The sequence below is a fragment of the Hippoglossus stenolepis genome, chromosome 5, assembly GCF_022539355.2.
Source record: "Hippoglossus stenolepis isolate QCI-W04-F060 chromosome 5, HSTE1.2, whole genome shotgun sequence".
Taxonomy (NCBI): Eukaryota; Metazoa; Chordata; class Actinopteri; order Pleuronectiformes; family Pleuronectidae; genus Hippoglossus; species Hippoglossus stenolepis.
This window is the reverse complement of record NC_061487.1, coordinates 19531947-19558102: the sequence shown is the minus strand read 5'-3', so window position 1 is coordinate 19558102 and position 26156 is coordinate 19531947. Positions and strand designations below refer to the sequence as shown.

The following is a 26156-nucleotide window of genomic DNA, read 5'->3' as shown; positions in this document are numbered from 1 at the left end:
CAAAGCTGTAATTGCTGCCAGAACTGCTCTCTATATGACAGAGAGGGGAAATAATCATGAACTCTATTTGCAGCAGCTTTGACACGATACGACTTATATGTTCATCAGTATGGAGGTGTCACAGAAATCAGTGTCGGCACCATTTTTAATATCATCCACTGTGAGTTATTTTAATTGACTATCAGAGAAACATCAACGGGAATAAATCAAGAATACTGATTCAACGTTTGTGGCCCAGTGTCTCACACAGAGGGGGTTTCCATCCCTTCTGCAGACCCCCCACACCTCACTGTCATTCAGTGCAACTAAAAACTGTTTAGTGTACATGCATTATTTGGTTTTGACTTTGATGTCATATTATTCTGTAATAGGCTCCATCTCTGAGTTTCAACACAGCAGAGCAAACATTTCTTCTGGTGATTTGTGAACCGGAAATAAGAGGATAATTAAAAAATATATTTTTCCTTATGAAATGTTTCTACAAATATTGCTGTCTAGCTGCTTTATATGTAAAAAATAATTAAAATAATTTACTATTAAATTAAATTAAAACTTCTGAATGTGTGATTGTTGACAGGCACTTGTGAGGACAGCAGCACACGCAGTGGAGTGGTCCTTCAGGCGTCCCCGTTGCGTAGGAACGAAACCCCGTCGGAGACTCGAAGCTTCATCTCCAAACTTTGACTTCCTGGATTCACAGACGAGCGGAGGACGCGGTACAAACTGCTCTCGGGTTATAAAAGAGTCGCACATATAAAATACTCGGAGATATTCACATCATGTCTCTTTGTTAACGACAGATTCCAGTTAGCGGTGCTTAGCTAACTGTTAGCCTCCTCCAGCGGCTCTGTGGCGGAAACAGTCCAGCGCCGAAGAGACACTTTGAAAAAAAAAAGACAAATGTGACCAGTGGACTTCTCTGTAATGTCCTCACTTTTCTGCTGGAGTCACGTTTTGTAGATGTAACAACCCACGAACCGGTGAGATGACCGATTTCAAACCGACGCTCAGCTCAGCTAACCGGGGACAGACCAGCTAACGCGCCCCGTCGTGGAGGACGCGGCTCAGGAGACTAAGACAGACAGAGAAGCTCCTGTTGATCCAGTGGTTACAGTGGGAGCTGTGGTACAGGAGGAACATGGCCGGGGACGCGGACAGTCTCCCGGAACTGGACCAGAAGAAATACGATGCGGACGAGCAGGTGAAGATCATCTGTCTGGGGGACAGCGCGGTGGGGAAATCCAAGTAAGTGTCGGTGAGCTGTGATTTGACCTTTACCTTCAGATGGATGATCTGTTTCCTGTGTAACTTCAGTGTTCTGATCTCCCTCTAGGCTGATGGAGAGGTTTCTCTTGGATGAATAGTATCCTTCATTTGTCCTTTCAACTCCTCTTCTGTACATGTTACTGTGTTTTTCTTCTCTACACACTTTCTCTCGAACATTGTTTCTCTCCATCACCCAGGCCCGTGTTGCCTTCCTTCCCCATGTTTGTGAGATTTATAATAAGATTTATTATCAGAAGGCTCTGATGAGTTTTGTCTTGTGTCCCAAGACGTGCACTGTTTCACACAAATGACAAAAGAAACTGACAAAAACATCACGAAACAACAAAGCATATACATAAGTTCAATTGATATTATCACTCCATTTAACATTTACTGCACAGGGAGACCTATTTAGAGATACAACTTTATAACAGTGTGACAGTTCCACAGTCTGTTCAGGTCTGTAAGACTCTTAATCGTCTGCTTGATTCCAAAAACTGATATTCTTCTCATAAGATATGAGTGTTCGGATTTTATATATAGATATATAACAGAGACAACATTGTTTTTGAACATGTTGCATGAAAAATTGACACAAGAGCTTGAAACCACAATCTTAGACATGTAGCAGTCTACCACGTCAAACTTAAAGCTGAGACAACTCTGCTATGAATTGATTCCATACTGCATTTTAACATTCTGTATTATAATTCTTAAAAACAACACCAGGCTCTGTTTGTTTGATCAATCTCCTGAGAAAGTAAAGTCAAAGTAAAGCCCTGTGGTTCAGTTCCTGTTGTTTAGAACGGGCTATAAATATAAATCTGACTTGACATGACCGTATCAGCTGTAACAATGTTTGTATCAGTTGTTTGGTCAAAGCTGTCACAATCAATGTCTGCACATCATCGTGGCGTTAAAGGTCAAGCATGTCTCCAACAAGAGAGATCAAGATCCTTAACTCTTTGCACAGTCGTCCCCAGCAGCTGTCAACCTACGCTCTGACTCTCTACAAACACACAGCCACTGTAGGAAACAAGACAGTAGCAGTGGGTATGTATGATATTGTGCATCTACTACCGGTGACAGAAAAATCATATCTGCCAAATGACACTTATCTTAAATCCGCAGCATTAGGAGCATGGGTCAGACTCTGAGCTGCTTCTGCAGGGACAGACGTCTTTGACCTTTTGTTTTTGATCCACAGATTTCTGGGACACAGCTGGTCAGGAGAGGTTCCAGAGCATGCATCCCTCTTACTACCACAAAGCACACGCATGCATCATGGTAAGACTCACTGCTGGCTTCACGGCAGGTGCTTCCCACTCAAGGGACTGACAGGAAAGTAAACAGAGAACAGCAAATTCTAGTAATCAGAGACGTTAGGAATACAATGGATGGCTGTGTTTAAAATATACATGTAAGTGCACATTTTGTTGTTTGTGCACTTGACTGGCCTCGAAGCATTTACCTCACAAATGTTACTCGGTATAGTCACATAATGGGATTTCCGATGAAGGTGGGGACTTTCACAGGGACACAGTCAACAAGGGCTGGTCAGACGGCTGCTGGCACCAGTCGACCTGAGCTGAACTCGGGCTGAACTCTTCTGTATTCTTTTTGTTTAAGGTTTTTGACGTTCAACGGAAGATCACATACAAGAACTTGACCAACTGGTACAAGGAGCTGAGAGAGTACAGACCGGAGATACCCTGCTGTGTGGTCGCCAACAAAATCGACGGTGGGTCCGGTTGCGGAGCGTATACACGTCCACCAAGGCCCCTTAAAATCAATCAAGCTGCAGTAAAGTACACACACGTAATTTAGTCCCCTAAATATGCCTGATTTATTCCACCAAGATTCCATTCCTTGGGAAAATTTGTGACTTTAAATAATCCTTTCCGGGCCGATCCTTCCACCAAGTTCTGTGGAAATCCGTTCAGTAGTTTTTGCGTAATCCTGCTGACAAATCAACATGTTATTTTTTGATTTGTGTTCATTATTCATTTTTGCTCTATTTATTTTAAATCACGAAGTTGACTCTAGAATAACAGATGTTAAGACGTGTGTTTTTTCTTGTGTGCAGCTGATTTGAAGGTGACACAGAGAAGCTTCAGCTTCGGGAAGAAGCAAGGACTCCCGTTCTACTTTGTGTCCGCGGCCGACGGGACGAACGTAGTTAAGGTTTGAACTTTATTCTCCCGCAGTATTAATGGTAGTGATCCAGGAGTTCAGGCTCATCGGTAGTTTCACGGTTCACGCTGTGTCACTTTACTACCACACACAACTCTCCTTTTATAACTCGGAGTCAAATGAGTTCAACCTGTAATTCAGTGTGAGCTCATCAATGTTGTAGACCGCTTAGCTGCCTGATCGTTTTCTGTCACAACAGATGTTCAGAGAGACGATCAAGAGAGCGGTGGAATACAAGCAAAACCCCAGCGACTTCATGGATGAAGTGATGCAAGAGTTAGAGGTACACGTCTCTGAATACTCAAACAACCTGAGCAGGCATGTGCTCAACTTCAGCTGCTGTACTTTTAACTGAATGATGTTTGAAGAATAAAAAAGAAAAATGTTGTTTTATGTAATACTTCCTCTGAGGAACTCCATCATTTAATCCGCCATTGTTTCTTTGTCGATAGAATGTTTTCATATTCTTCCTCAAAACCGGCTTCTTTAAACTCAACACAATTCACTTTTCTATTGACTTTTCTGTTCATGAAATACAAACAATAATCTGCTTTTGTGTTTTGGACCAAAACCATGTATTTATGTCGGTTTCTCTCCCTCATCCCACAGAACTTTGACCTGGAGAAGAAGGAAGAGAATTCAGAAGCCGATGAAGATGGATTAAAAGCCGAGAGTCCTGAGCTGGTCTGACAGATTTTAGCTCTTTACAATTCCTCTCGTCATCTCTTGGATTATTTCTCCTCCTCTGGAGTCGATGCTGCAAATAGACCATGATTTTAGTGAAAATGTCCGAGAGCTGTGATTCTCTGTGACGCTCTTGACGTAATTTTGGTGGTCTGCTTTAATCACTATTGAATTGTTGCTACTACTGGAGCGTGGCTGACATCGGGTTCGAAGTCACCGTCCTCCATCTGTCCACTGACAGGAAACACACCTGGTGGAATGATCAGGATTTGTTGAGCAGGTTCCTTTAGCCTCCATTTCTAACATCGTCACTTTTAAACAATATCTACTTTTGTAACAGGTGAAAATCCCTTAGTGAAGCTTAATGTTTGTTTCAGCGTGAAAACCAATTACTTTGTGTCGTGTAATGTGAATGTGAAGCATCGAAAAACCAACTTGCAAAGAGAACGTGTGATTATGAATTTGCTGCTGTTCTCCGTGTTTGTCTGTAGTGTTGTGAGCAGTGTCAGCAGGGAGCCGTGTCTGTTGCTTTCATTCTATTATGTAAAGTCTGTTTTTCAGTGTCCTTCAAATGTTTTTAATCGTATCATAGAAACATATGATCCCGGTTCTATTTCCAAGAGCACGTTGTAGATGCAACTGTCAAGTCATTCGATGTGAAAGCAGACTGTTTATAAAGATGGACGACATTACGGCTCCACAGAAGTGAAGCCTGAGCTTACCGATCCCCCCCCCCCTGGTGGCTGGCTGTTGTATAAGTCATAAATTCTGCCTCCTCCGTGTTAGGGAATGGGACATGGAGCAAACTAAAAGTCAAAACATTTTTCTCAAGCTGGTTTCTGTCATTTTAGGTCTTAACTTGACTTAAAAAAAGGATGAAATGTGATGATCGACTGCTGAGACTTTCTCACAATTGGTAGAGAATGTCTTTTGGCAGAGTGGGGGGGGGGGAGTGAACACGCTTCATCCATCTTTATAGATAGAATGTGTACGAGTGGACATCAACTGAATCGTACTCTTACAAAAGTCGCAGCCTTGTGTAATGTTGAGTCTTTTGTGATGAGTTTGAGGTGTTTGCACATTCATCCATATTAACAGGAACGTTGCTATGACGATGTTTTAAACCTGTTTTCTGGCAGAATAATCTGTGAAGGGTGAAACACACGATTCCATTATTTCTACATGTTTACGTATACGCAGAAACCCTGGATGTATATTTTCTGTTTGTATTTGACTGTATTGTGTGAAATTTACAATAAATCACACTGGAACATTGTTTGAATACTGAAACACTAAATTAGCAGGGACAAGAATTTGACGCAGGTCATGTTTTAATTATAAATTTATTACATAATATAACAAACATATATCTCTGTGGTGGAGATATCCTGGGCAACATCTCAGATCTTGCCTCAGACTTCACTGTCACCCTTTCTCGGAGTATTACTAGGTAGCTTCTTGCGTGCTCGCGATTCAACTTGGGTTTTCGCGTATTAAAATCGTATCAGTAATGCTGTATGTGTCACTCGCTTGGAGAATAGTTTGATGATTTTCCTGCTCATCAGATGCCGAGAAGGGGACGTGACCCCTGTGAGACAAGGCTGAGGTGTTGCAGCGATACGTCCACCATTCTAAACTTCACAGTGCAAACAAGGAGAAAACCAACAATGAAAGAAAAAACCCCTTTCATGATAAGATCACTGGTTCCGGTGAGTGACCGGAGCCCAGTGGGTTTTTAAAAACTGCTCCCCCTACACTATGTAGATTGTGCTTTGTTGATTAGAAAATAAGACAAAGATAAACCCCCTCGCTGAACTTATTTGACCTAATGATGTGTAAGTCTGTTACACGCTGCTCATTTTGCATCTGTGAATTTGGTAAACTTACACAACAACCCAACCAGGTATTCACTACAGCATTGTTGCTCCTCAGCACATCAGCCTGTGTGAGTCCAGACTGCACACGTCATCTGTTTGTATTTATAGGGGAACAGTAAGCCAAGCCGGATAATAACCTTCATCATCACAGTAAAATCAAGCAGTTGTGATACTTTGTCTCAAATGTTAAATAGAAACCATGTCGATGCAAAGCTCACAGGTAAGATACACACAGGATACATGTGTATATATAAATATATCATATACATATATATCCTGCATCTTCACAAAAGAATAACAATGACTGTATTTCCACCTGCAGGAAATACTGAAGGATCTCACAAATGTCTGTAGTTCTCAAGATTTCCAGGAGATGGCACCATATTATTGAGTCTAACAGCTCAAGAATGCTGTAACTAAGATAGTCCTAAAGCAAAGACAAATATACAGTTAAAAGTTTATTTTTTGGCACATTTTTTTTCTTTGTGTCGTTTCCTCCTCACTGGAACACCTCATGTAGCATATCGCCAAAAAACTCAGAAACCCAATGTCTGAAAAAGGAAAAAGGAGTGCTGCCAGACAGAGTGGAGGGTAAGGAGCGCAAATGCCATCTGGGAATGGGCGTACAAAACAGTGACTGTGCGCAGGCTTCAGCTACACACTTACAAGGTGAGTTACAGTAGAAAATGTTAACAATGGGTTCATTCAGTATCCCCAGGGTGATCGCGCTCCCTCTCTTTCTGCCTCTCCCTTCCTCTGGGGCAGGACAGTCCACGTCTGAAGATGCCGCTCAGAACGAAACAAGAAAAACAATTATGTTCAGTCTGGAGTCGAAGGTGAGTGTGTGCATTGTTCTGTATATGTGTGTACCTATTGTCTGTGTGTGTGTTTGTGTGACACAGCCACTGCCGGGAATCTCTGATCGTATCACAGTAAGGCTATAGTGGACTAACTTCAGTGATGTAAACCCTAGTAATCAACCACGCACTCTCTCACTGTCATATGTGTATCATCATCGACACTCTCACACACACACAAAATGGAAACATGCATCTGCACACATACACACAGCTGTAAACACGCTGAGGAGGAGCGACCGCACACACACACAGATTCAGGGAATCCAGATGCACGCATGCGCTTGAACGATGGGGTGGCTTTTAATGTTAGCACCTTGTCACCTTGTTTTGTGCAAATCATCCCCTAGTTCATAGTTCAGAGTTCAAAAGTTCAAGAGTTCATAGAAAGAATAAAATCTGCTCACCTTTTCCACAGGTGGTTAACTATGCATATATGCCAAACATTCATATATAGATCTATATACTTTTTGTTTTTCAAAAATTTATATGAAATCTATCATATATACATTGCTTGTGATCTTTTAAAAAAAAAAAAAAAGAAGAAACATTTGTAGTTTGTTCATTTTTACAAGTGTAAGTATGTTTTAGAATGGACAGGATATCAGTTTTTTTTCTTTTTCTGTCACTCTAAAATTCAAATGAGTGAAGAAATTTAAGTATCATGTTTCACACGCTACAAAATCTACCCCCAGTGTCTGAGGGTAACAAATCAACACAAAAAAAATAAAATAATCAAAGAACCCTTAACAAAAAAAAAGTCCAAATGAGTTTGCGGACGAAACACTGGAGTCAGAAATTAAAATAATCAGTGAGGTCACAGTGAGGCAGTGAGTGCTATTCCTACAACCCAGATACCACGTTATATTCACCACCTGCTTTTACAAACTGTTCAAAAGAAGAGAAAAGAGAAATGTACACAACTCATCGCCACGAAGAAGTGCCGTGGCGTCCTGCTGATGTATGGAGGTTGTTTTGTGGTAATAGAGAAAATGGATAAAATGCTTTGTTGTTGTTGTCGTGAATAAAACTCACTGTTTCTCACTGCCAGCAGAAGCTACTCATGAGTACAATTATAGATTTTATATTGTTAAAGGAAAATTCAGTTTCTGTTCCTTTGTTGTTTTTTTTTACATTTACAACCTGGGTCTTATGTTAAAAGTTCTGGCTGCTGCTGTTAATGATAATATTTTACTCACGAAGTAAATTGCAGAGATACAGAGAAGCAGCGATGTAGCAAGACACTGCCAGGTTGTAAAAATACAGAATTTTCTTTAAGACCTTACAGAAGTGTTCCCATCCCCAGGGCCTGATGAGCTACAGACACGTTTCCAGTCGTCTCTTTTCAGATTCTGTACGTCCAGGTCACTTAAGCCCTTGTGTGGCAACTTTTTGTTGGTTCGATTTTAAAGGAAAATAATAAATTTGGTCAGGTTCACACACTTAACTGGTTTCCTTATCTAGGAAAATGAAATCTTAAAAAGATTTCTGCCGTGCAGTACGTCCACGGTCATTTCCTCTCTGCAGATGATGAGGAAAACCCCAATGTTTCCTTTTCCTGACCTGCTTTCAGACCTTGTGCAGCTCAGTCTGAGAAGCATCCTCAGGGGTTGCAGGGATGGAAATTTCTTTACTAGTCGTCTAACATTTTTCAGAATGCTGTGGTGTTAAAACTGCCTTACAGGTAAGAATTTGAAATGATGATAAGAGTCAAAACCTCTCCATGCTAGTGCCCCAAACTTCCATCCCTGAGTGGTTAACAGGCATAAGATGAAGAGCGCCCCCCCCATTTTTTTTTTCAAACTCCTTGGCTCATCAGTTGGATAAATCCGAGACGCTGGTGAGCTCTGTAGCAGAAGGGGCGGTGGGGATGGGTGTCACCTGCGGCCTCAGCCTCACATTACGGGATGCCCTTTAGTATGAAGGAAGACTGTAAGAAAAATAAAAACAAACGACAAACTCTCTGTTCAAGACCATGATGCAACTCGTCATGCTACGGTTCAAGATAGGGTGACCATAAGGAAAATTGTATACCTATGACAAAAAATTCATTTCCATATCTATATACTTTTTTCTTTCAAATATATATATTTATATATATGTATATAATTGGTAGAAATGAGTAAACTATTGGTGGAATAAATTTAAAGATTTCTCTTTGCCCTCTATACTAAAAACCAAAAACAGGCGAAGATTAATTTATTACATTTCCTCTTTGCAACATTGTCTTTTCTTCTGAAAGCTATATTTAGATACATATATATCATATTATATAATACCTATATATAATATTCCCTTTGGAAAAACCAAAAAATTGATTATGAAAAAAGCCACGAGTGTTGGTTAAACATTCTCCAAATATAATAGATAGCACAGTCTGGGTACCAAGGCGGAGGGGTTTTCTCCCGTGGTTTACTTGGTGGAGCTCCACCTCTGGGCTCGAAAGTCTTCGGTTTAAAAACAACAGCAGGTTATAGAGACGACACACCTCGTCAGAGCTGTGTCAACACTACGTCCTTAGTCCCGTGTTCATCACTGTAGAAATTATTTGAAAGGCAACTGAGCTCTGTGTTTGGAACAAAATCTCTTCCTCCTCCTCCTTTACTCAAACTGCGAAGGCTTTCAGAGGCCTGGTGGATGGCGGGATAGAGGTAGAGAAGGAGAGGAGGGAACAGGGACAGAGAAAGTGTGGGTGTTAGTCAGGGACCAACTGAAGCTTTCACAAATCAAATGTTAAATTGGAGCTCATGTAATTCTCCTCGTCAAAGAAACACCAGAGCCCATTTTGAAGTCTGATCTGATTGGCTGTGGGCGAGGAGGTGGGCCGATACAAAGGGCCGAGTAGAGTGTTGACTCCTCGTCTTCAGTGCAGCACCAGGTGCAGGGTATTTATGCAGGATGGGAAGGAAAAGTGTCACTAAGGACCACAAGTAAACATTAGTGATGCAGAAAATAAAAGCAGCCAGAGTAAAAGAGGAGCGGTAATTATCTGTTCTCTTTTCTGTCTTTTCATTAGCTCTGTATCTTCCCAGTTCAATCCAAATCTTCCTCTCCAACTGTTGCTCTGTCCCCAGGCAGGGGTCAGCTCTCCAGCAGCAGTTTTAGTGCTCGTTCAATGTTCATGCGATGTCCAACTCGTGTCACTCCCAGTTCTGCAAAGTCGTCCTTGGTCAGAGCTGGAAGATGAGAGCCTTCGATCTCGTGTTCCTGAAACCCTGCTCTGTGCTCACCCAGGTTGATGCTATCCAGCCAGTCTCCGACGTCGTACTTGTTCCAGAGGTGGAGGGGTTTTTGGTGGAAGGGCCGCAGGGCTAAAAGTGGTGACCCGAGCCCTGGTGAATGGGAGGGTGACGGGGAAGGGGAGCGAGAGCGGGAACGGGCGCTGGAGCTCCTCATGACAAAGCGGACCTCTTTAGGCTCCTGGGGCAGGCTGAGGCTGGAGGATTTGAGGATGGTTTGTGGTGGTGTTGTTGGTGAGGGGGGCAGGCCGTAGCCTGAAAATCTTCCAAGAGGGTCGCCCCGATCAGGCGAGCCTGAACCTGGGCTGAGGGTGCGTCGGCTGACGGGGTAACGGCTACCAGGGCGGATGGTGAATGTGGTGCCGTAACTTCTTTGAGAAATGGTGTGGAGCTCGCCTAGGCTGCTGAAAAGTCTGGCGGGAGACAGAGACAGAGAGAGGGATTCAGGAAAACCACGGAGATGAAAGTGATGAAAATGAAAATAGGGTAGAAGAAAAGAAGATAGAGCTTTAGCTACGACGGTGCGTATCAGTTATTGTAGGCTAAAGGTTACTGACTGTTAGAAAGACCAAGGTAGTTTCACATCAAAGCAACATCAAAGCAGGAAGATACACTCACTGGTAGGTAGTAACATTATGAGAATATTTCCAGCTCGGGATACAAATCTTTTTACTCCTTAGTCATGAAAAATCACTTTGGACTCTCATCATGATTTCAAGTTACACATGAACTGTACAAGAAAATAAATGATAACATTTGAGAATGAAATTGTATTTCACGATCCTCAGTCCTGTAATAAATTGAATGGAACCTACTGCCTGTTACGGAACACTGTAGCCTGCCTGACGTGATTTCTATTAATTGCTCTAAATTCTTATCTAAGTGATACAAATACAGTAACACATGCACACACATATACAGTACACACACTCAACTGCTGCTGCTAAAGGACACGTGGAGGCACACGGAGAAGAATCTTTTCCAAAGCTTAATTCAATTACATAATTGCTTATTTACCTTGGACGAGCAGCTGACACTCACTTCAATACATGGGTCTACATTTAGAGAATCTCATTGACAAATCTCATTAGCACCTGCAGCATGTAGAGAAAGGGCTGAACTAATATGAACTGATACTGCAGCAACAGCCACTCTGCTCTCTGACTCAACAAATGCTGGTTTATCTATAGTTTCTAACCCTCTTTTGAAAAACAATAGAAGTGAAAGAGTACTATGGATACTGTATACTACTACTACATACTATGGGGGAAAGGATGGTCAGAAAGGAGAAGCGTGATGCATTAGAGGTTTAGGCTAACATAAAAGTTTTGATTAGCTTGACGCAGGCAGGGAGACTCATAAAGGGGAGGCCCTAAAGAGTTGGTGCAATGGTGTCTGTTTTATTCATGCTTGTTAGTAAGTGTCTGATGTTCAGGTGCTGGCGCAGGATTTCCCTCCACTGTGTTTGAAACTTTTGACAGGGGTGAGCTTTGAACTAAAGAGTGTAATGGAACAAAGGTAGGCAGAGCACAGGCTGGAAAAAATGATCAAACTGCAAGGGAGCGGACGGATATGAGATGAGCTCCATGCGCACTTACACAGTCGTCCTGCCCTCCTGGGCGCACAGTCAGTTCTAGACCAATCAGATCAGAGCAGCAGGGCGGAGCATGCAAGGTGAGCAGAGAGAGAGCAATGGGAGAGAATGTTAGCATCACTCCATGAGACGCAGCCTTCCAACCAGACTTCAACCGACTCTGCTGTCTGTGACAAGTCTTGTGTATGTGCACAGGCGGGACTGTGTGAGTGTGGCAGTGAGAACATGTATGCACATACAGTGTATATTTAAATGTGTGTTTGTGCTGGTGTTGCTGCAGCATGACAAAGACAGCAGAGTAGGCCTCAGCACTGGCAGGTCTGACCACTGGGCTACATGAGAGAGAAATGCGCAAACTATTCACATATCAACCACTGCACAAAGAAAACAAACACACAAACAAACAAACTAAAATAAAAGGAGGGCACATGTCCCTTGACTTTTGTGGTTGCTTTTGAAATATATTTTGAAATGACGTGGGCTTAAAGAACTGCAAAGTACTAATTATGGATTTACTTTTGTATATGCTGCCTTATATGTATGTGTCTATACGTATTGGCTCATAAAGTAATAACAACATATTCTGTTTTGTTTTAGTGTGATTTAAGTAACCTACAGTATCAAATTATAAACAGTCAGGGAACCATGGCCATCCTCAACACAATCACCGAAAAACAAAAACAAAGTTATGCAAATTACATAAACAGAGAAGAACAGAAAACCAAAGAGCAAAACTGAAATAAAACAAAAACCACAGGTTTCTAAACCACCCAAAGCTATGAAACACAGCATGTGAACAAGGTGGATACAAGAGAGACAAAATACAGCAGCATATGTGGTTTCTGAAGGGGTTTAAATGGGGTACGACGTGCTTGGAGTAGGTGATGGAAGAACATTACAATTAGGAGTGCTGGGATGAAGTGGAGGTGAGCAGACAAAAATGCAGAGATAGAGAGAGAGTGAGAGAAATAATGGTGTGCATGTTCATTTTAGTCACAGCCGAGGGCAATCAACTGTCAGAATGAGGATGGCGGGGATGATTTTGATTGCACCATCTCTGGAAAGAGTCCAGTCAGAACTGTGTTACATGATATGTTGTATTTAATATCATGGTCGCCTTCTCCATCCAGGGATCATGATGGTGTTGTGGTACAAATCAATGAGTGAGTCACATAATGGCTACAGTACATGTTTAATTTGTGGTCACCGAAGCAATGCATAGGGAATGTAAAAGATGCTTATAGGTCATTAACAATGAAAAGTTAAAGCTCATATGTTTGTTCTTGTTTTTAAAGAACCAGTGCTTTGAATAAATAACACTGATGTGTCTTCTCATGTGGAGGTCAACAGTGATAATTATAAAATATGGACGAGTGCAGGAAAGGCCATTAATTAGTTGCTCTCTTTTGATCAGTCCTAGAAAATAATTATTCTGACACAACTATGTAAGTAATTTTGTGGACAGCTGGATGGAAACAAAAACGTGAAGCACTTTGGTTTCAGGTCTGTGAAGTTCCAGACAAAAGCTCCACCTACAATCTTAGCTTGTCTATCTGTCTCTTTGAGCTTCGTCTTGATCAGCAGTGAAGTCAAGTGAACGCAAAACTTCCCACACATTATTCAGAGATGAGTACAAAGCAACAAAAATCAACCTGAACTGCATCTGAACAGTACTTACAAACTCCTGAGCTCTTTTATAGCTGCATGCTAAAACGGAGACAGATGAATCACAACATCTCTCCTAAAAAGAACATTAGCACTAACATCAGTTTATGTCAATTTCATGGCTGATTAAACTACAACAGACAACCCAAAAAATATTTATTCTCAAGCATCAGTTTATTACTCCCCACCAACCCACCAATCCATAAAAACACAACCGGGCTGAGGCAGGTTATTGTTCACCTGAGAAAAATCCTAAAGAGTAGATCAAAACAGAAGACTCCATTTATTTGACAGTTACTCCCTGTGGCACCTCAGCACTACTGACAAGGTCGGGACATTGTCTGGTCGTCTTGTCATTAACATAGCCAAGATTGTGCGGGGATGGTTTTAACATGACACACCATTATAGTTCAGTCGTGTTCAAATACTTGTGAAAATACATCCTTAAATCTTTGCGCTTATCACTGACATCACTGTGGGATGTGGGGAGAGTGATTAAAAAAAAGGAAAGTACAGTTTCTATATCAGTGACGGCTACAAAGAGCTGTGGATACAAGGATGTATTATGTGTTATTTGAACAAGGACTCTAGGAAAAGGTCAAGGGAAAACTGTAAGGGAAGCTACAAGCAGGGTCAAAGGTTAAAATCCAACAGTGAGAGTGTGTGTGAGATGAGGAGAAGCTTTAAGGAAGTGCATGACTTCAAACCCTGTTACCTTGTTTGCACCAACAGATTATCTACTACACACCCACACACAAACTTTCTGACTACTACTATCTACTGTATGTACTTAACAACACAGGTCATTTAACAGGAGGTAAACCTGTATCTATGGAAACAAGAAGAAGATGAGATCTGGGACCAGAGCCATCAACTGTAGTACTACTGTATAACGTATCAGTAAAGTCAGTAATTCTGGCACTACAACCTTTTCTTCCTCGCTAATTTTACTTTTGAAAGATTCTGACAGACTCTCGTGATGCAAACAAGGTAACAAATAATATTTATAAGAAAATCAATCAAACAAAACTTATAAAAGGGTTGTTCTCTTTCAATGGGATTAGTTGGCTGGTTAGGACAAAAATATATTTTAAGAGGTTTTGGTTTACCCTATTTTCTATAACCATAAGGTTTACTCTCTTCGGTGTCCTCACATCTGCAGAAATATAAACAACTTGATTGTATTTTCAGGTAAGGTTAACAGACATAAAAAAAACACTTCAGATAACCCTGGTGTCACTGCGTAAACAAGTTAGTCTTTGCCTCATGTGTTTTATATCACTCATGTTGCAACATATTGTATGGTCAACAAAAAGGTAGAGAATGGATTTGTGTCTGCAAAGCCCTGTGGTGCCCTCTAATTATCACTGATAATCACAGTATGGACCCACAATAATTATTCACATATTTTAAATGTGACTAAAATGGCATCATGCACAGAAATAAATCTTTAAGCCAATGGCTTTAACTTGGCCTCTTGGTATCTTCCTTTCCAGAGAAATTATACACAATTTCCGACAAACAATACTTTGTATTCTGTATTGTTTGTTTTTAAACAATTTTGAAAGCCTCTGTGTTTGCAATCTTTCATCAAATAAACTTGTATTGCAAGTAGGCATTAGGTAATGAACAAATTTAACTGAGTGTCTGACAAGTATTCAAATTTAAATGAATTAAAAAACATTGTCTCTGAGGTTTGGCACTTGAACTGCTTTTTTTGATTGTAATGTAGTAATTTCAGTCGACAACCATTTGTTCTGTCACTCAGTGTTAAACACAGTTTTGCAGAAGATTTTACTTGATTTGTTCTTACCTGGCACCTGCCACAGGTGACTTCCTCCCTGGGTCAAGTGATGCGCCCAGTGGTTCCTCTCCTAGTGACCTAGTGTCTTTATTTAGCTGCTGGAGTCGTGAACTGAGCTCCCCTATAACAGATGGTTTTGCTCCCTCATCTGCACCCAGCCCCAGTCCGAGCCCACCAAGATTGCCCAAACTCCCAATACCTAGCCCCACGCCTGGCCCACGGGGCTCCACTGGGTCCCCCCATAGCTTGGACCTCCGCTGGAAGAGGTAGCGCGGCTTGGTAGGAGCTAGTCCAGTCACTGAGGCTGAACCACCTGAGGGGAGCCCAGCTCCTCCTGCCGCAGCAGCAGCCAAGGCAGCAGCCTGTTGCTGTGACAGCAGCTCGCTGTCAGAGCTCTGCTTCAGCAGAGGGTCCCTGAAGGTGACAGGGCCTTTACTGCCACCTATCTGGGACTTGAGTCGAGGTTTAGGAGGCACTGGCGGCTTGTCGAGCACAAAAGTCTGCCCTTCGGCATAGGAGGTGTGCGTGGTGTGAGTGTCGGCAGGCTCGCCGCTTTCTGAGGACAACGTGGACATGCTGGATACTGTGGAGACGGTGCTGGTGGTCTCGAGATGGTGGTCTCGCTCTCTGTCACTTGAGCTGCGCGTGTCAGCCTCCTCCACGCCTGAGTCGGCCGCAGAGCCAGACTCGCCCACCGGTGGGGGCTCCCGAGGGTCAGAGGTCTTCCCTGAGACAGCTGCTGCACTGGGTTGCGGTGGGGGCTGGGGAGCCTGAGGCTGGGTGGGGGTCACAGTTGGGGTTGTTGGGGTAGAGGGAGTTTGGGATGTTGGTGTTGCAGGGGCTTTGGGAGGGGTGGCAGGTTTAGCTGGGGACACTGGAGTCTCCTTTGCCCGTGCCAGTAGCCCATTGGCAAACTCATCTGGTGGTGGAACGACTCCAATCTTCCGTAGCTCCTCTCTTGTTTCCTCATCACTTGAGGACAAAATTACCGGAGGCAGGGTCACTGTGTACGGATCCACATCCTCCTCGGAGCTTCCCTGAACCAGACTCTTCTCTTGGGCAGGACTTGCAGGACGCTGAGTTTGAGGCAGGACCTTGGGCTGGGAGACTGTGGGACTGGGAGATTTAGCCCGTGGACTTGGAGATTTGCTGGGCTCAATTGAAGCTGGGGCAGGGGTCTGTTCTAGTTCTGAGCCTACCCCAACAGCCTGGCCATTACTGGTGGCATGAACCATAATTAGTCCTGCTGTCTTCTGCTGCGATGTATCCATAATACTGATCAACATACTTTTTTTATCCTCTAGTCTCTTCTCCTCCTTTCTCTCCTCTACTCTGGCCTCCATCTCCTGTCGGAACGATACAGGTGACTGTGATGGGGCCCACTGTTTAGTGGGCTGGTGAACTAAAATTGATGCTGGGGAGGATCCAACTCCATACCCTGCTGCCTTGGTGCTTTTGGGAGAGAAAGGGGGAGATGTAGGTGCCCCTTCATGTGGAGACTCTTTGGTCTGAGTGTCAATGAATATTATGCCCTGGCCTACCCGCTCCTGTTTAGTCCTAGGCTCTGGGCTGCTAGTTGGGGACTGGGTCAGTGCCCTCTCCCTTGCGGCCAGCGCAAGAGCCAGTGGTGAGTTTGGGTCCAGGGGTTTTCCTGTGAGCGGATGAATGAAAGTGGTCCCACTAGGTGAGGGGCTCAGGGCCAAGGCAGGGGGAGGCAGGTGACCCAGCTCTCTGGTGAGCAATCGCTCATCGATGGAGTGAGACTGAGTCAGAGAGGGGGCATCGCAGCTGGTGGAAGATGCCCCCTCCATGGTACCAACAGAAAGGAAGACTGTGGATTTCCTCCGTTCTTCTAGGCGGCGCTCACGATCTTTTACTGCTCCAGCAATTGCTGCAGCAAAGGGGCCCTTACCCTGAAACATCATCTCTCCCTGGGCACGCATACGTTCTCGCTCTGCCATCAGCTGCTGCTGGTAGTAGTCTGCACGGCTGGTGTGTGTGTGCCCATGGGTATGTTGGTGTCGTCCTGAGGGTGAACTGTCTCGGGAGTGGGCAGCAGCTAAGGCCAAACTAGCTTTTTCTTGTGCATCTTCCACCTGCAGTCAAAAAAATTAACCAGACATGTAAAGGTCAAAAGATCCTTAGTACTCAAGATTAAAGGTTCAGTGTATAGGATTTAGTGAGATCTAGTGGTGAAGTTGCATATTGCAGCTGAATACCCCTCACCTCACCCTCCTAGCATGAAAGAGAGGGCCGTAGAGAGGACCAGCACCCGATGTAAATGTAAAGGGCAAATTTTGGGGTAAAGAAAAACAATTCTTACAATTTAGGTGATTACACACTAATGAAAACATCACTAGTATTATCTTATATTCAATTTCTGCCAATAGATCCCGTTCACCGAACTCTTACACACTTGACCTTTAAATCAGAAATCATACCAAACATGCAACATACCTGTAGTTGTTTTACCAGGGGACTTTTCTTCCTCTGGGGCTTGGTAGGTGTGTACAGTCCAATACTAAATTGACCCACATTAGCATAAGGGTTGTCAATAACCCGACCCTTCCTTTTGATGCGCTCAGGTGGAGTAGCAGCAGAGGGACGGGGGATTTCTGTAGGTTCTACGGGCAGATGGGAAGAGTCCTGGAGGATGATCATGGAACGGGCTTTTTTCTGTCTCTCTAAGTGTGTGGCCTGCCGCTGAGCGGCCTCGTAAGGCAGGTCCAAGGAGGAGGGCTTGAAGCTGGAGCGTCCTCCAGGCTCATGGCCCTGACTTTGAGTCCTAGATGGGGGAGGAGGGGGGCAAAAGGCTGGGGGAGGACCAGTGTCTAGGTAGTAAGGAGGAGGAGGAGGTGCTGTCTGTGGAGGTGGCGGGATGGGATGGGGCTGCGAGTGGTCTCGGAGGCTGTCTGTCATAGAGGAACTACGGGGAAATCGGTGCTCGCCTGCCAGGGCAGACAGTCGATCCTCCTCAGTGGCACCTGATGAAGGGGATTTAAAGCAAAGATCATCTGGTGATGGAGTGTAAGCTCATGAAAAAGTACCATTTCACACAAGCCCAGCAGGTCCACAGCTTCATGTAAAATACACTGGAACGCATCCATTTGTTAATCTGTTAATTCTCACAGTTAATTATATTATGTGTCTCAAACCAAGCTATACAATAATATATAATAAACATGTAATTCTTAATTTTGTATTATTTAACTTATTTAGAATGTAATTCTTAATTTTGTCTTATTTAACAATTAGTTCTATATTCATTTAATGGGTGTACTTGAAAACAGGAAATGTTTATTAATACAGAGTACTAATAATGAATGTGTGTATCTACTTTGAAAGAAGACATCTGCTCTGCAAATCTGTTCCTGTGAATATTCAATATGGAGATTTGCACATCCTGAACATGTAATGCAGTCGAAGCATACATTTGTAACTACGTCAACTGTCAACATTTGCTCATCTGTCAAGGGGAAATTATTATATATCAATAGGTACTTTAAAGGTGATTGATTGGAGTACAGCTTCAACCTCTGTTGTGCTGCTGTCTACATGTTTTTCATTGTGGGTGTAGTGATGCAATTTATCTAATATTCTCTATATGTGAAAGTATTACCTATGAGCATACTGTACATAAGATACACTATCATTCACCTTATTTGAATATGTACAGGATGGGTGATAGTTTTACCAAAAGACTTGGTCCTGGACATCCCCTTTGGTAGTGGTATGTGACCTCTCTCCATGCCTGGGTGAAGACCTCCATGTAGAGTCATCCCCTGTCTCTCAAACAGTGACTGCGGCACAAAAAATAATTTGCCATGTCATTAAATCCATGATTGAATGACATGGCTGCTTCAAAAACAGTTTTGAATACTCAGTAGTGCATGCAGACATGTGTGCAGTGTTGCATGTGATGTGGCTCAGGTCTTTTGAGGTCATGTGTTTGTATATTAGCATAATGGCATATGCAGTCTGCCAGTGTGCTGTGTGTAGGTGCACTCACACTGATCTCTGCTGGTGTTATTCTCCTGCTGGTAGGCCGTTGTTTGACAGTGGCTGCTCTGTAATCTGCCTCCGAGGGCTGAGAACGTAACATAGACTCTTGGGATGCCAACATCTCGTCTAGTCTCTCTATTGAGGAGGAAATAAGCCAGAACTAAATACCAACACATTAAGCCCAGAGAAACATTGTGCTGTCATTTCTGACAGTCTAACACAAACAATTAAAGTGGACTGTGATTAAAAAGGCATCTACAAAATCTAGCTATACACTACAATGTGATGTCATGCTCTGTGGTATTGTACCACATATCATTCATCTCAATGTGTGTCCTTGATGACCACTAGGAGAGTGCTACGAGATGAAAAAGGCAAAGAGAAAAAAAGATAGAAAGTGGGAAAAGAGGCCACATGTTTCAAGTGTTCTGCTCTTCTGTTCTGACTAACACTGCTTAAAATTGAAACAGCAGTGATGAATTATTATGACGTTCGGAGGGGTGACAATTTCTTGCCTCAGACTCACCTCCTCTTCTCCTCCGAGCAGAAGCTTGGTGGGAAAAAGATAGCGTCAGCAGAGGAGGGAAAATGACAAGAACAAGCCAACAGAAGTGACTATGCTAAAAGTTAGGAGACACACCAAGCTAATTACAAAGGGAAAGCAGAACTGTGACAGAAAAGGAGGAGGAGAGTGCAGAGTTTGGATGCCAGCTCTCTGGCACTCACCCAGTTCCTCGAGCTCAGCGGTCATGGACTTGGAGCGCAGTGTCAGGGTGGTGCTAGGAGCTCTCTTGGGTGGTGGGGGAGCTGCGGAGAAAAGGCATGGTGTTGAGGATGAAGTTGAGGGGGATGAAAATCCTTTGGCTTTGCGGCTCAGTGCTCTCTTGGCGTCCCCCAGACGACCGGCCCAACCCGTCTTGGTTGCTTTGATCTGATCGAACTCAGATGAACTGGACGCTTCGCACTTAGTCAAGACCTTGTTCAGGCTACGATTGGAGCTCAACTTCTTCATGTTTTGTTGTCTGTTGGTCCAGTGCCTTTAAATTGTCAGTCTGTCTCCAAGTATTTCAGTTTTTTAGTCTTTGTGCTGCAAGAATTCCTCTCTGCTGAGGAGCCCAGAGGCAGTAAATGTACAGCTCAGTCCTCTCTGTAACATCCCTGGCTTTCTGAATCTTCCACTCACACACAGAACTGAATTTGTCCACTGCAGTAGGCAGAGTGCAAAAAATGAGTGAGGCAAGGAAAGGGAAAAAGTCGTCCATCTTACTTTTAATATGCTGCCTGTCTGGAATTTAGCAGGTGTGCATCAGACAGAAACACTCACACACTGGCTTATACACACACGCATATCCTCCCACATGTAGGACCACATGCAGATACACAGAGAAAACTCCCTGAGGGAGGTCATAATGAGGTGGGCTGACAGACGAAGAGATGACTATAGATTCAAAAGCTAAAGAAAATGATTTGCTGCAGACTTTATACCCCAAAGCTCATGGGAGCCTCCCAATCCTACGATACACACAAAGCAACTGGGCTGATTTCAGCCCACTCACAGCAGTAAAGCACCAAATGTTTGTTGCAAGTGTAAACTACAGTTACAGGTTTTAATTAGGTCACAGTAAACACTGTAATCAACCAAATTAGAAAATAATGCAGTCAAGTACTTAAGCATGTTCAGTCTGCAGTACAAATGTAATGCCATGCAGGTGAACGTGATCATAAAGCCACATACAACAGCAGTCTGTGCATGCTTTAACAAACCTAACTTTCTTATCAATACCCGACAACACAAAAACTAGATCAGCTCACTCTATCCAGGCTCGACCAGCTAACACTCAATGCACCAATGTGGAGCGATAGATCTCTAAATCCCACAGATGCCCTAGCGCCTTGCTAGAGCCCCACTATCCTGCTGTTGTCAGCAGCTGCAAATCTAGTGTACATACGCCATCCCGGGTACAGTCCATATCAAACATCTTCAATTCATCACCAATCTGCACAGTCTGGTACAGTAGCAGGGAGTAGAGGAGATGGAGGAGGAGGATGGAGAAGGAGAGAGAGAGAGAGAGAGAGAGAGAGAGAGAGAGAGAGCGAGAGAGCGAGAGAGAGAGAGATGCTTTTGCTGTAATGTAATGCTTAATTCAAACATGCAGTGTAGTCACCATGGCAACGGTGGCAGTAGTGAGGGCTCACATGGTGCAGAGAGTGTGTTTGCTTGTGTGTGTGTGAGAATGTGTGAGCATGCGTCTGGGCATTTGTGCGAAAGTGCGGCACAATATGCAGAATGTGTCCCACTGGAGGAGCGGTGCAGGGGGAGAGGGTGTTCAACACAGCTTAGCAAGTTTGAGACACGAGTGGAGAATCTCTTTCTCCCTCAGCTCTGAAACACTAAACACACTCCATTGTGTCTCCAGCTGTTTGCACTGTCTGTGTGTCAGCACTTGAATCTGCCCGTCACAAGAAAGGATCTTATTACAGCTGTCTTTTCAATCAGCCTCAGTCATTCTACCTCAGACCAAATGTCTGAGGACTCAGCAGCTTAGACACAAGTAGAAACAGGCTTCAATGGAGGCAAAAAGACAATGACTTTGAAAGACAACAAGACGGAACTGACATAGACGACTAGTTAGAGCTAAACCACTTGAAATAAATGCAATTAAACAAACATATTTTCATATAGTTTAAAAGAATATACCACAATGGTGTTACACTGCACAACCACCTGTATGTACTGAAAACAATTATGTGTATAGATCTACACTTTGGGTATGCACTTAGCGCTTTATTCGGAACACCATATTAATATTGGTTCCTCCCTTTGCTCTAAAAACAGCCTCAACTCTTCATGGTATGAATTTTCTTGAGATTGCATTGCATCAATTCTACAGATGTGTCAGCTGCACATTCACACTGTAAATCACCACTTCCCCACATCCCAAAGGTTTTCTATTTGATTCATATCTGGTGTCTGAGGAAGCCACTGACTGAAGTATACTGAACTCAAGGTGACTTTTGCTCTATGACATTCTGTATTATCATGTTGGAAGTAGCCATTACAAGATAAGAACATTTTGCATCTGTGTATCAATAAATGGATACACATAGCCAGGAACAATGCACAATACAAACTAAGAAAACAAAAACTTTCCCCACATAATTACACCACCACCACCAGCCTGGACTGTTGACACAACGCAGGGTGGGTCCATAGATTCATGCTGTTGACGCCAATTTCTGTCCCGACCATCTGTGTGCCTCCGCAGAAATCCAGATTCATTCGACTAGGCTACATGTCTCCAGTTTTCAGTTCGACATGTTTCTGAGATGCTTTCCAGCTCAACACAGTTGTAAAAGGTGGTTATCTGAGTTACTTTAGCTTCTCTGTCAGCTCCTGGCAGTCTGACTGTTCTCCTCGGATCTCTCTCATCAACCCAACCTTTCTGTATGCAGAACTACTGCTCACTGGGTTTTTGATCATGTTTAGATTTCTGAGCTTATGTGGAAAACTATTTCTGTGTAGGAACTAGCAACTAGAGACTTGGAGTCTGCTGGTTGCCTGGCAACTAGTCAGAGCCAAGAAATGTCTGGCACATAACCACCATAAACAATGTGTTGTCATTTTTACATTGTTTTTAAAAAGCACATATATAACATCTTTAATTAGTCTACCTTCAGAGATGAGCCATGCTAGCTGTTTCCCTGTTTGATGTCTCTGTGCTAAGCTAACCAGCTGTTGGCTGAACAGAAATTAGCGTATTCATTGTTTCTTCTGACTCTCTGTCAAGTGTTAAATACATTTTTTTTACTTTTTACTTTACCTCAACTGACAACTGAGCAATTTCAGTTCTAGGAGGACGGTGAATGTGAGCTGCAGGTCAAGGCTAAAAACGAAAGCCGGTAAGTGGATCTTCAGTTAAGATTTGTTTGTGTATGTACTGGCATCAGTCATGTCAAGAAATAATAATATTGAGAGACGATAATAAGACAACAGAGGTGAGGGACAGACAGTCAGGTGGAGAAGAAATCGCTAAAGATGGAGAAAGAGAGATTAAGAGATACCACAAGGGCCTAAAGATTGAGTTGATACAGTACTGTCCCTCTGAAACTAGGTCAAACCCATTTATCAGTCTTTGTATCACAGTAATCTCACACACACACACACACACACACACACACACACACACACACACACACACACACACACACACACACACACACACACACTCCTGAGGTCAGAGTGGCAGGACTGTGTGGGAGCTGAGTAATGGTTGACATGGAAACCACATGAATTTACAGCAGAGATGAACATGGCAGAAATCACCTTGAAAATTGAAACATACATATTTTATACATAAATAACTTGTCTCCATTTAAACAATAAAAAAATCCATTAACAAATATCTGAGACATCCTGAGAAGTGCTACAATCAACAAACTTTAATTAAGTCAGTGTGTAATTACTAGAACATTTTCGATTTTAATTATAGTTCATACTAATGAATGAGATTGGTAATGGTTGAGTCAGTCCTCAAAAAAAGAACAGATGACTATCACATGAAGCAGCTTGTCACATTCCACAATATCGGGGGTGTTTTTGAGATCGAAAACCAATAGATGAAATATAAAATATTACATGAATTCAAATTTAAAGCCACATAAACATGGGAGAATATGAATTTAGCATTGACCTTTTCTAAAGTGAGGATACAGAGGAGCTTGTTGATCCCACTGGTCTTTACCTTTCTTACGAATGACTTCCTCAGACTCGGGTTTGCGTGTGACAGACACCACCTTCATCAGCAGCCTGTTGCCCCCTTGCCGGATCAAGGACACCACCTGCTTGTGGCCCACCTTCACTACATTCACCCCATTTACCTGAGAGAAAACACACAGAATGAGACATGCTGACACAAGTCTCACCTTGTTTCCTGGAGAGCTGCTGACATTAACGCACCATAGTTACCAAAGTCTAGACAGTCAGGGTGAGATGCTTCACACGATTAAACATCCTGTGCCTCTTTGCAGAGACACAGGAGGGACAACTCATCACAACTTCAGCAGCACTACAGGACTGCAGCTTCCTGCACTTGTTAGTTTCCCCTCTGCATTCATCGACATTACCAGTGAGTTCATCCATGAGATTAAAAAGCAAGTGAAGAGCTGTCCTTAATTACCTCAATGAGGAAGTCTCCTGTCCTCAGACCAGCCCTCCAGGCCACTCCCTCCACATCCACAGACTCCAGGTACTGCAGGGCAGGGAATGCTGGGGTCGGAGTGAACTCTTCAATGGGCGTCTCAGCTGAGAATAAACACACAGAGAAAACCCAACCCGGAGCAGTTAATTAAAATCTATTGCTTCCAACTGAGTCATTTTTGTTCCTTCACTAAATGACCACCAAACGATCACAAACAGAAAACGAATTGCATGCTGCAGAGAATATTTGAAAAATGTTTGCTATCAGTTTAAGTATGTTCAGTTTTATTTCCTAGGCAATGATTTATTCCTCAAATGTTTCCTTTCATCTTTACCAAATAATAATTTATTGATTAATATGTTGTGTTTAGTTCAATAAAAAATATGTTAGAGTGTATTAAACGGGAACATTAGTAGTAGGGGTGCAACTGTGGCCTCCTGCACCTGAACAGTCATTTATCAACTATCATTGATTTAAGCAGGGTCACAGAAAAACATGTGCACATGTCCACAGCTTCATGCATGTTTTAACAAAATACACACATGCACGCAAACAGTGCACAATCACACTTCATGAACGCGCTACTACAAACTCCATTTAATCCTGGAGCGAATCCAACAAAATCACTGACACATGAGAGTGCTCAATGGACCACTGCAGTGTGTTAGTGCATGTGTGTGTGTTTAAGGTTAGTGGGGAGTAAAAGACAGAGTGAGTAAAAGGGAACAGTGTGAGCCAGGATCCATGGCAGTGAGTGATGGAGCAGTAACAGACTCCCGGCAAGGTGCCTGAGAAGGGGTTGCCATGGTAACCATCCCGAGCAGGGGAGTTGGCACGTGCATGAGTAAAATTAATTTGCGGCGATGGAGATGAGTAGAGAGATGATTTTCATAAAGAAAAAAATGCTGAAGGTAAGAAAGTGATTGTGTAAAAAAATATTTTGAGATGATAATGGAAAGGAAGGACATGAAGGAGGTGGAGGAGAGCAGAGAGGAATAAAAACAAGATAGACAAAGGAACGATGAAATGAGAGAGGAGAGTAAGGAGGAGAGTGTCTAGTAAAGCTCAACGCCATGTGCGGGGAACAGATGGGACAGCTAGCTGACAGCTCAGCCAAGGATGACGCCACACACACACACAGAAAGAGAGAGAGAGAGAGAGAGAGAAGCCTGAGTGCATCTAAGTATACAAGCAGAGTGTTGACCAAAGTGTTGTTGACTCACACAGTAACAATCAAGAGACTCACAGTCGGTGAGTCAGATCAATAAACTATTTCTTAGTTCGAAACTCAGACAAATGTTGAAAAAAGGTAGATATAGTGAATGTGACTGTTTCGAGGTTTGTGTTTGTGCATGTGTGTATGTGTGTGTATAGCTCACCTTTGGCTCCTCGCAAGACAAAGCCAAATCCTTCATTTTCTTTTTTCTGCAAAACAGCATTCTTCTCCTCTATGATATAGTCACTGTGAAGGAGAGAAAAGAGGGAGAGCAGGTATGAATCCAACACCATCCCCACAAACACACACACACAAGCTGAGAGTGAGGGGCGAGAGGTAGAGCAGGAGAGTAAAGAGGGTCAGTCCGCGGGGGTTGAGAAGTTAGAGGCACACAAACACACACGCACACACACACACCTTTCCTGTTAACCAATCAAGTTAAAAGCCAAGCCAAGACACCACAGCTCAGGATTCCTAGAGGTTATTGTGAGAAAGAGTCAGAGAGAGGTATAGAGACAGGAAACAAGAGTGAGAGAAAGCGAGCAGACGAAAGAGGGAGTC

General features: G+C 43.1%; 2 protein-coding genes across 7 annotated transcripts in view; one reads left to right on the top strand and one right to left on the bottom strand.

The window, feature by feature from the left end:
• Positions 1–593: 593 nt before the first annotated feature.
• Positions 594–5418, top strand: rabl2 (RAB, member of RAS oncogene family-like 2). The gene is made up of 8 exons (XM_035155809.2): positions 594–1245; positions 1334–1363; positions 2240–2319; positions 2474–2553; positions 2896–3007; positions 3353–3450; positions 3659–3742; positions 4069–5418. The coding sequence occupies exons 1-8, from the start codon at positions 1139–1141 to the stop codon at positions 4147–4149; spliced, it is 672 nt and encodes a 223-aa protein (XP_035011700.1). The 5' UTR covers positions 594–1138; the 3' UTR covers positions 4150–5418.
• Positions 5419–5467: 49 nt separating this feature from the next.
• The window catches only part of shank3a (SH3 and multiple ankyrin repeat domains 3a), a 150712-nt gene continuing 130023 nt past the window's right edge, over positions 5468–26156 (bottom strand). For 3 of the 6 annotated variants that reach the window (XM_047339979.1, XM_035157511.2, XM_047339983.1), the window contains 10 exons: positions 25759–25841; positions 24359–24483; positions 23924–24059; positions 19908–19988; positions 19708–19731; positions 19189–19316; positions 18874–18979; positions 17637–18163; positions 15189–17275; positions 5468–10529 (listed from right to left, as the gene is read on the bottom strand). In XM_047339979.1, coding sequence (XP_047195935.1) covers positions 9959–10529; positions 15189–17275; positions 17637–18163; positions 18874–18979; positions 19189–19316; positions 19708–19731; positions 19908–19988; positions 23924–24059; positions 24359–24483; positions 25759–25841 — 3868 coding nt within the window. In that variant the 3' untranslated portion in view covers positions 5468–9958. Of the gene's footprint in view, positions 10530–11714; positions 11750–14484; positions 14532–15188; positions 17276–17636; positions 18164–18873; positions 18980–19188; positions 19317–19707; positions 19732–19907; positions 19989–23923; positions 24060–24358; positions 24484–25758; positions 25842–26156 lie in introns of all 6 variants that reach the window. The other 3 variants (XM_047339982.1, XM_047339981.1, XM_047339980.1) reach the window with 3 other exon arrangements.

Coding starts and splice junctions, on each gene's coding strand:
- rabl2 (XM_035155809.2), top strand. CDS start 1,139: ATGGCCGGGGACGCGGACAGTCTCCCGGAACTGGACCAGAAGAAATAC. Junction 3,008..3,352: donor GGTCGCCAACAAAATCGACG/GTGGGTCCGGTT, acceptor TCTTGTGTGCAG/CTGATTTGAAGGTGACACAG. Junction 3,451..3,658: donor ACGGGACGAACGTAGTTAAG/GTTTGAACTTTA, acceptor CTGTCACAACAG/ATGTTCAGAGAGACGATCAA.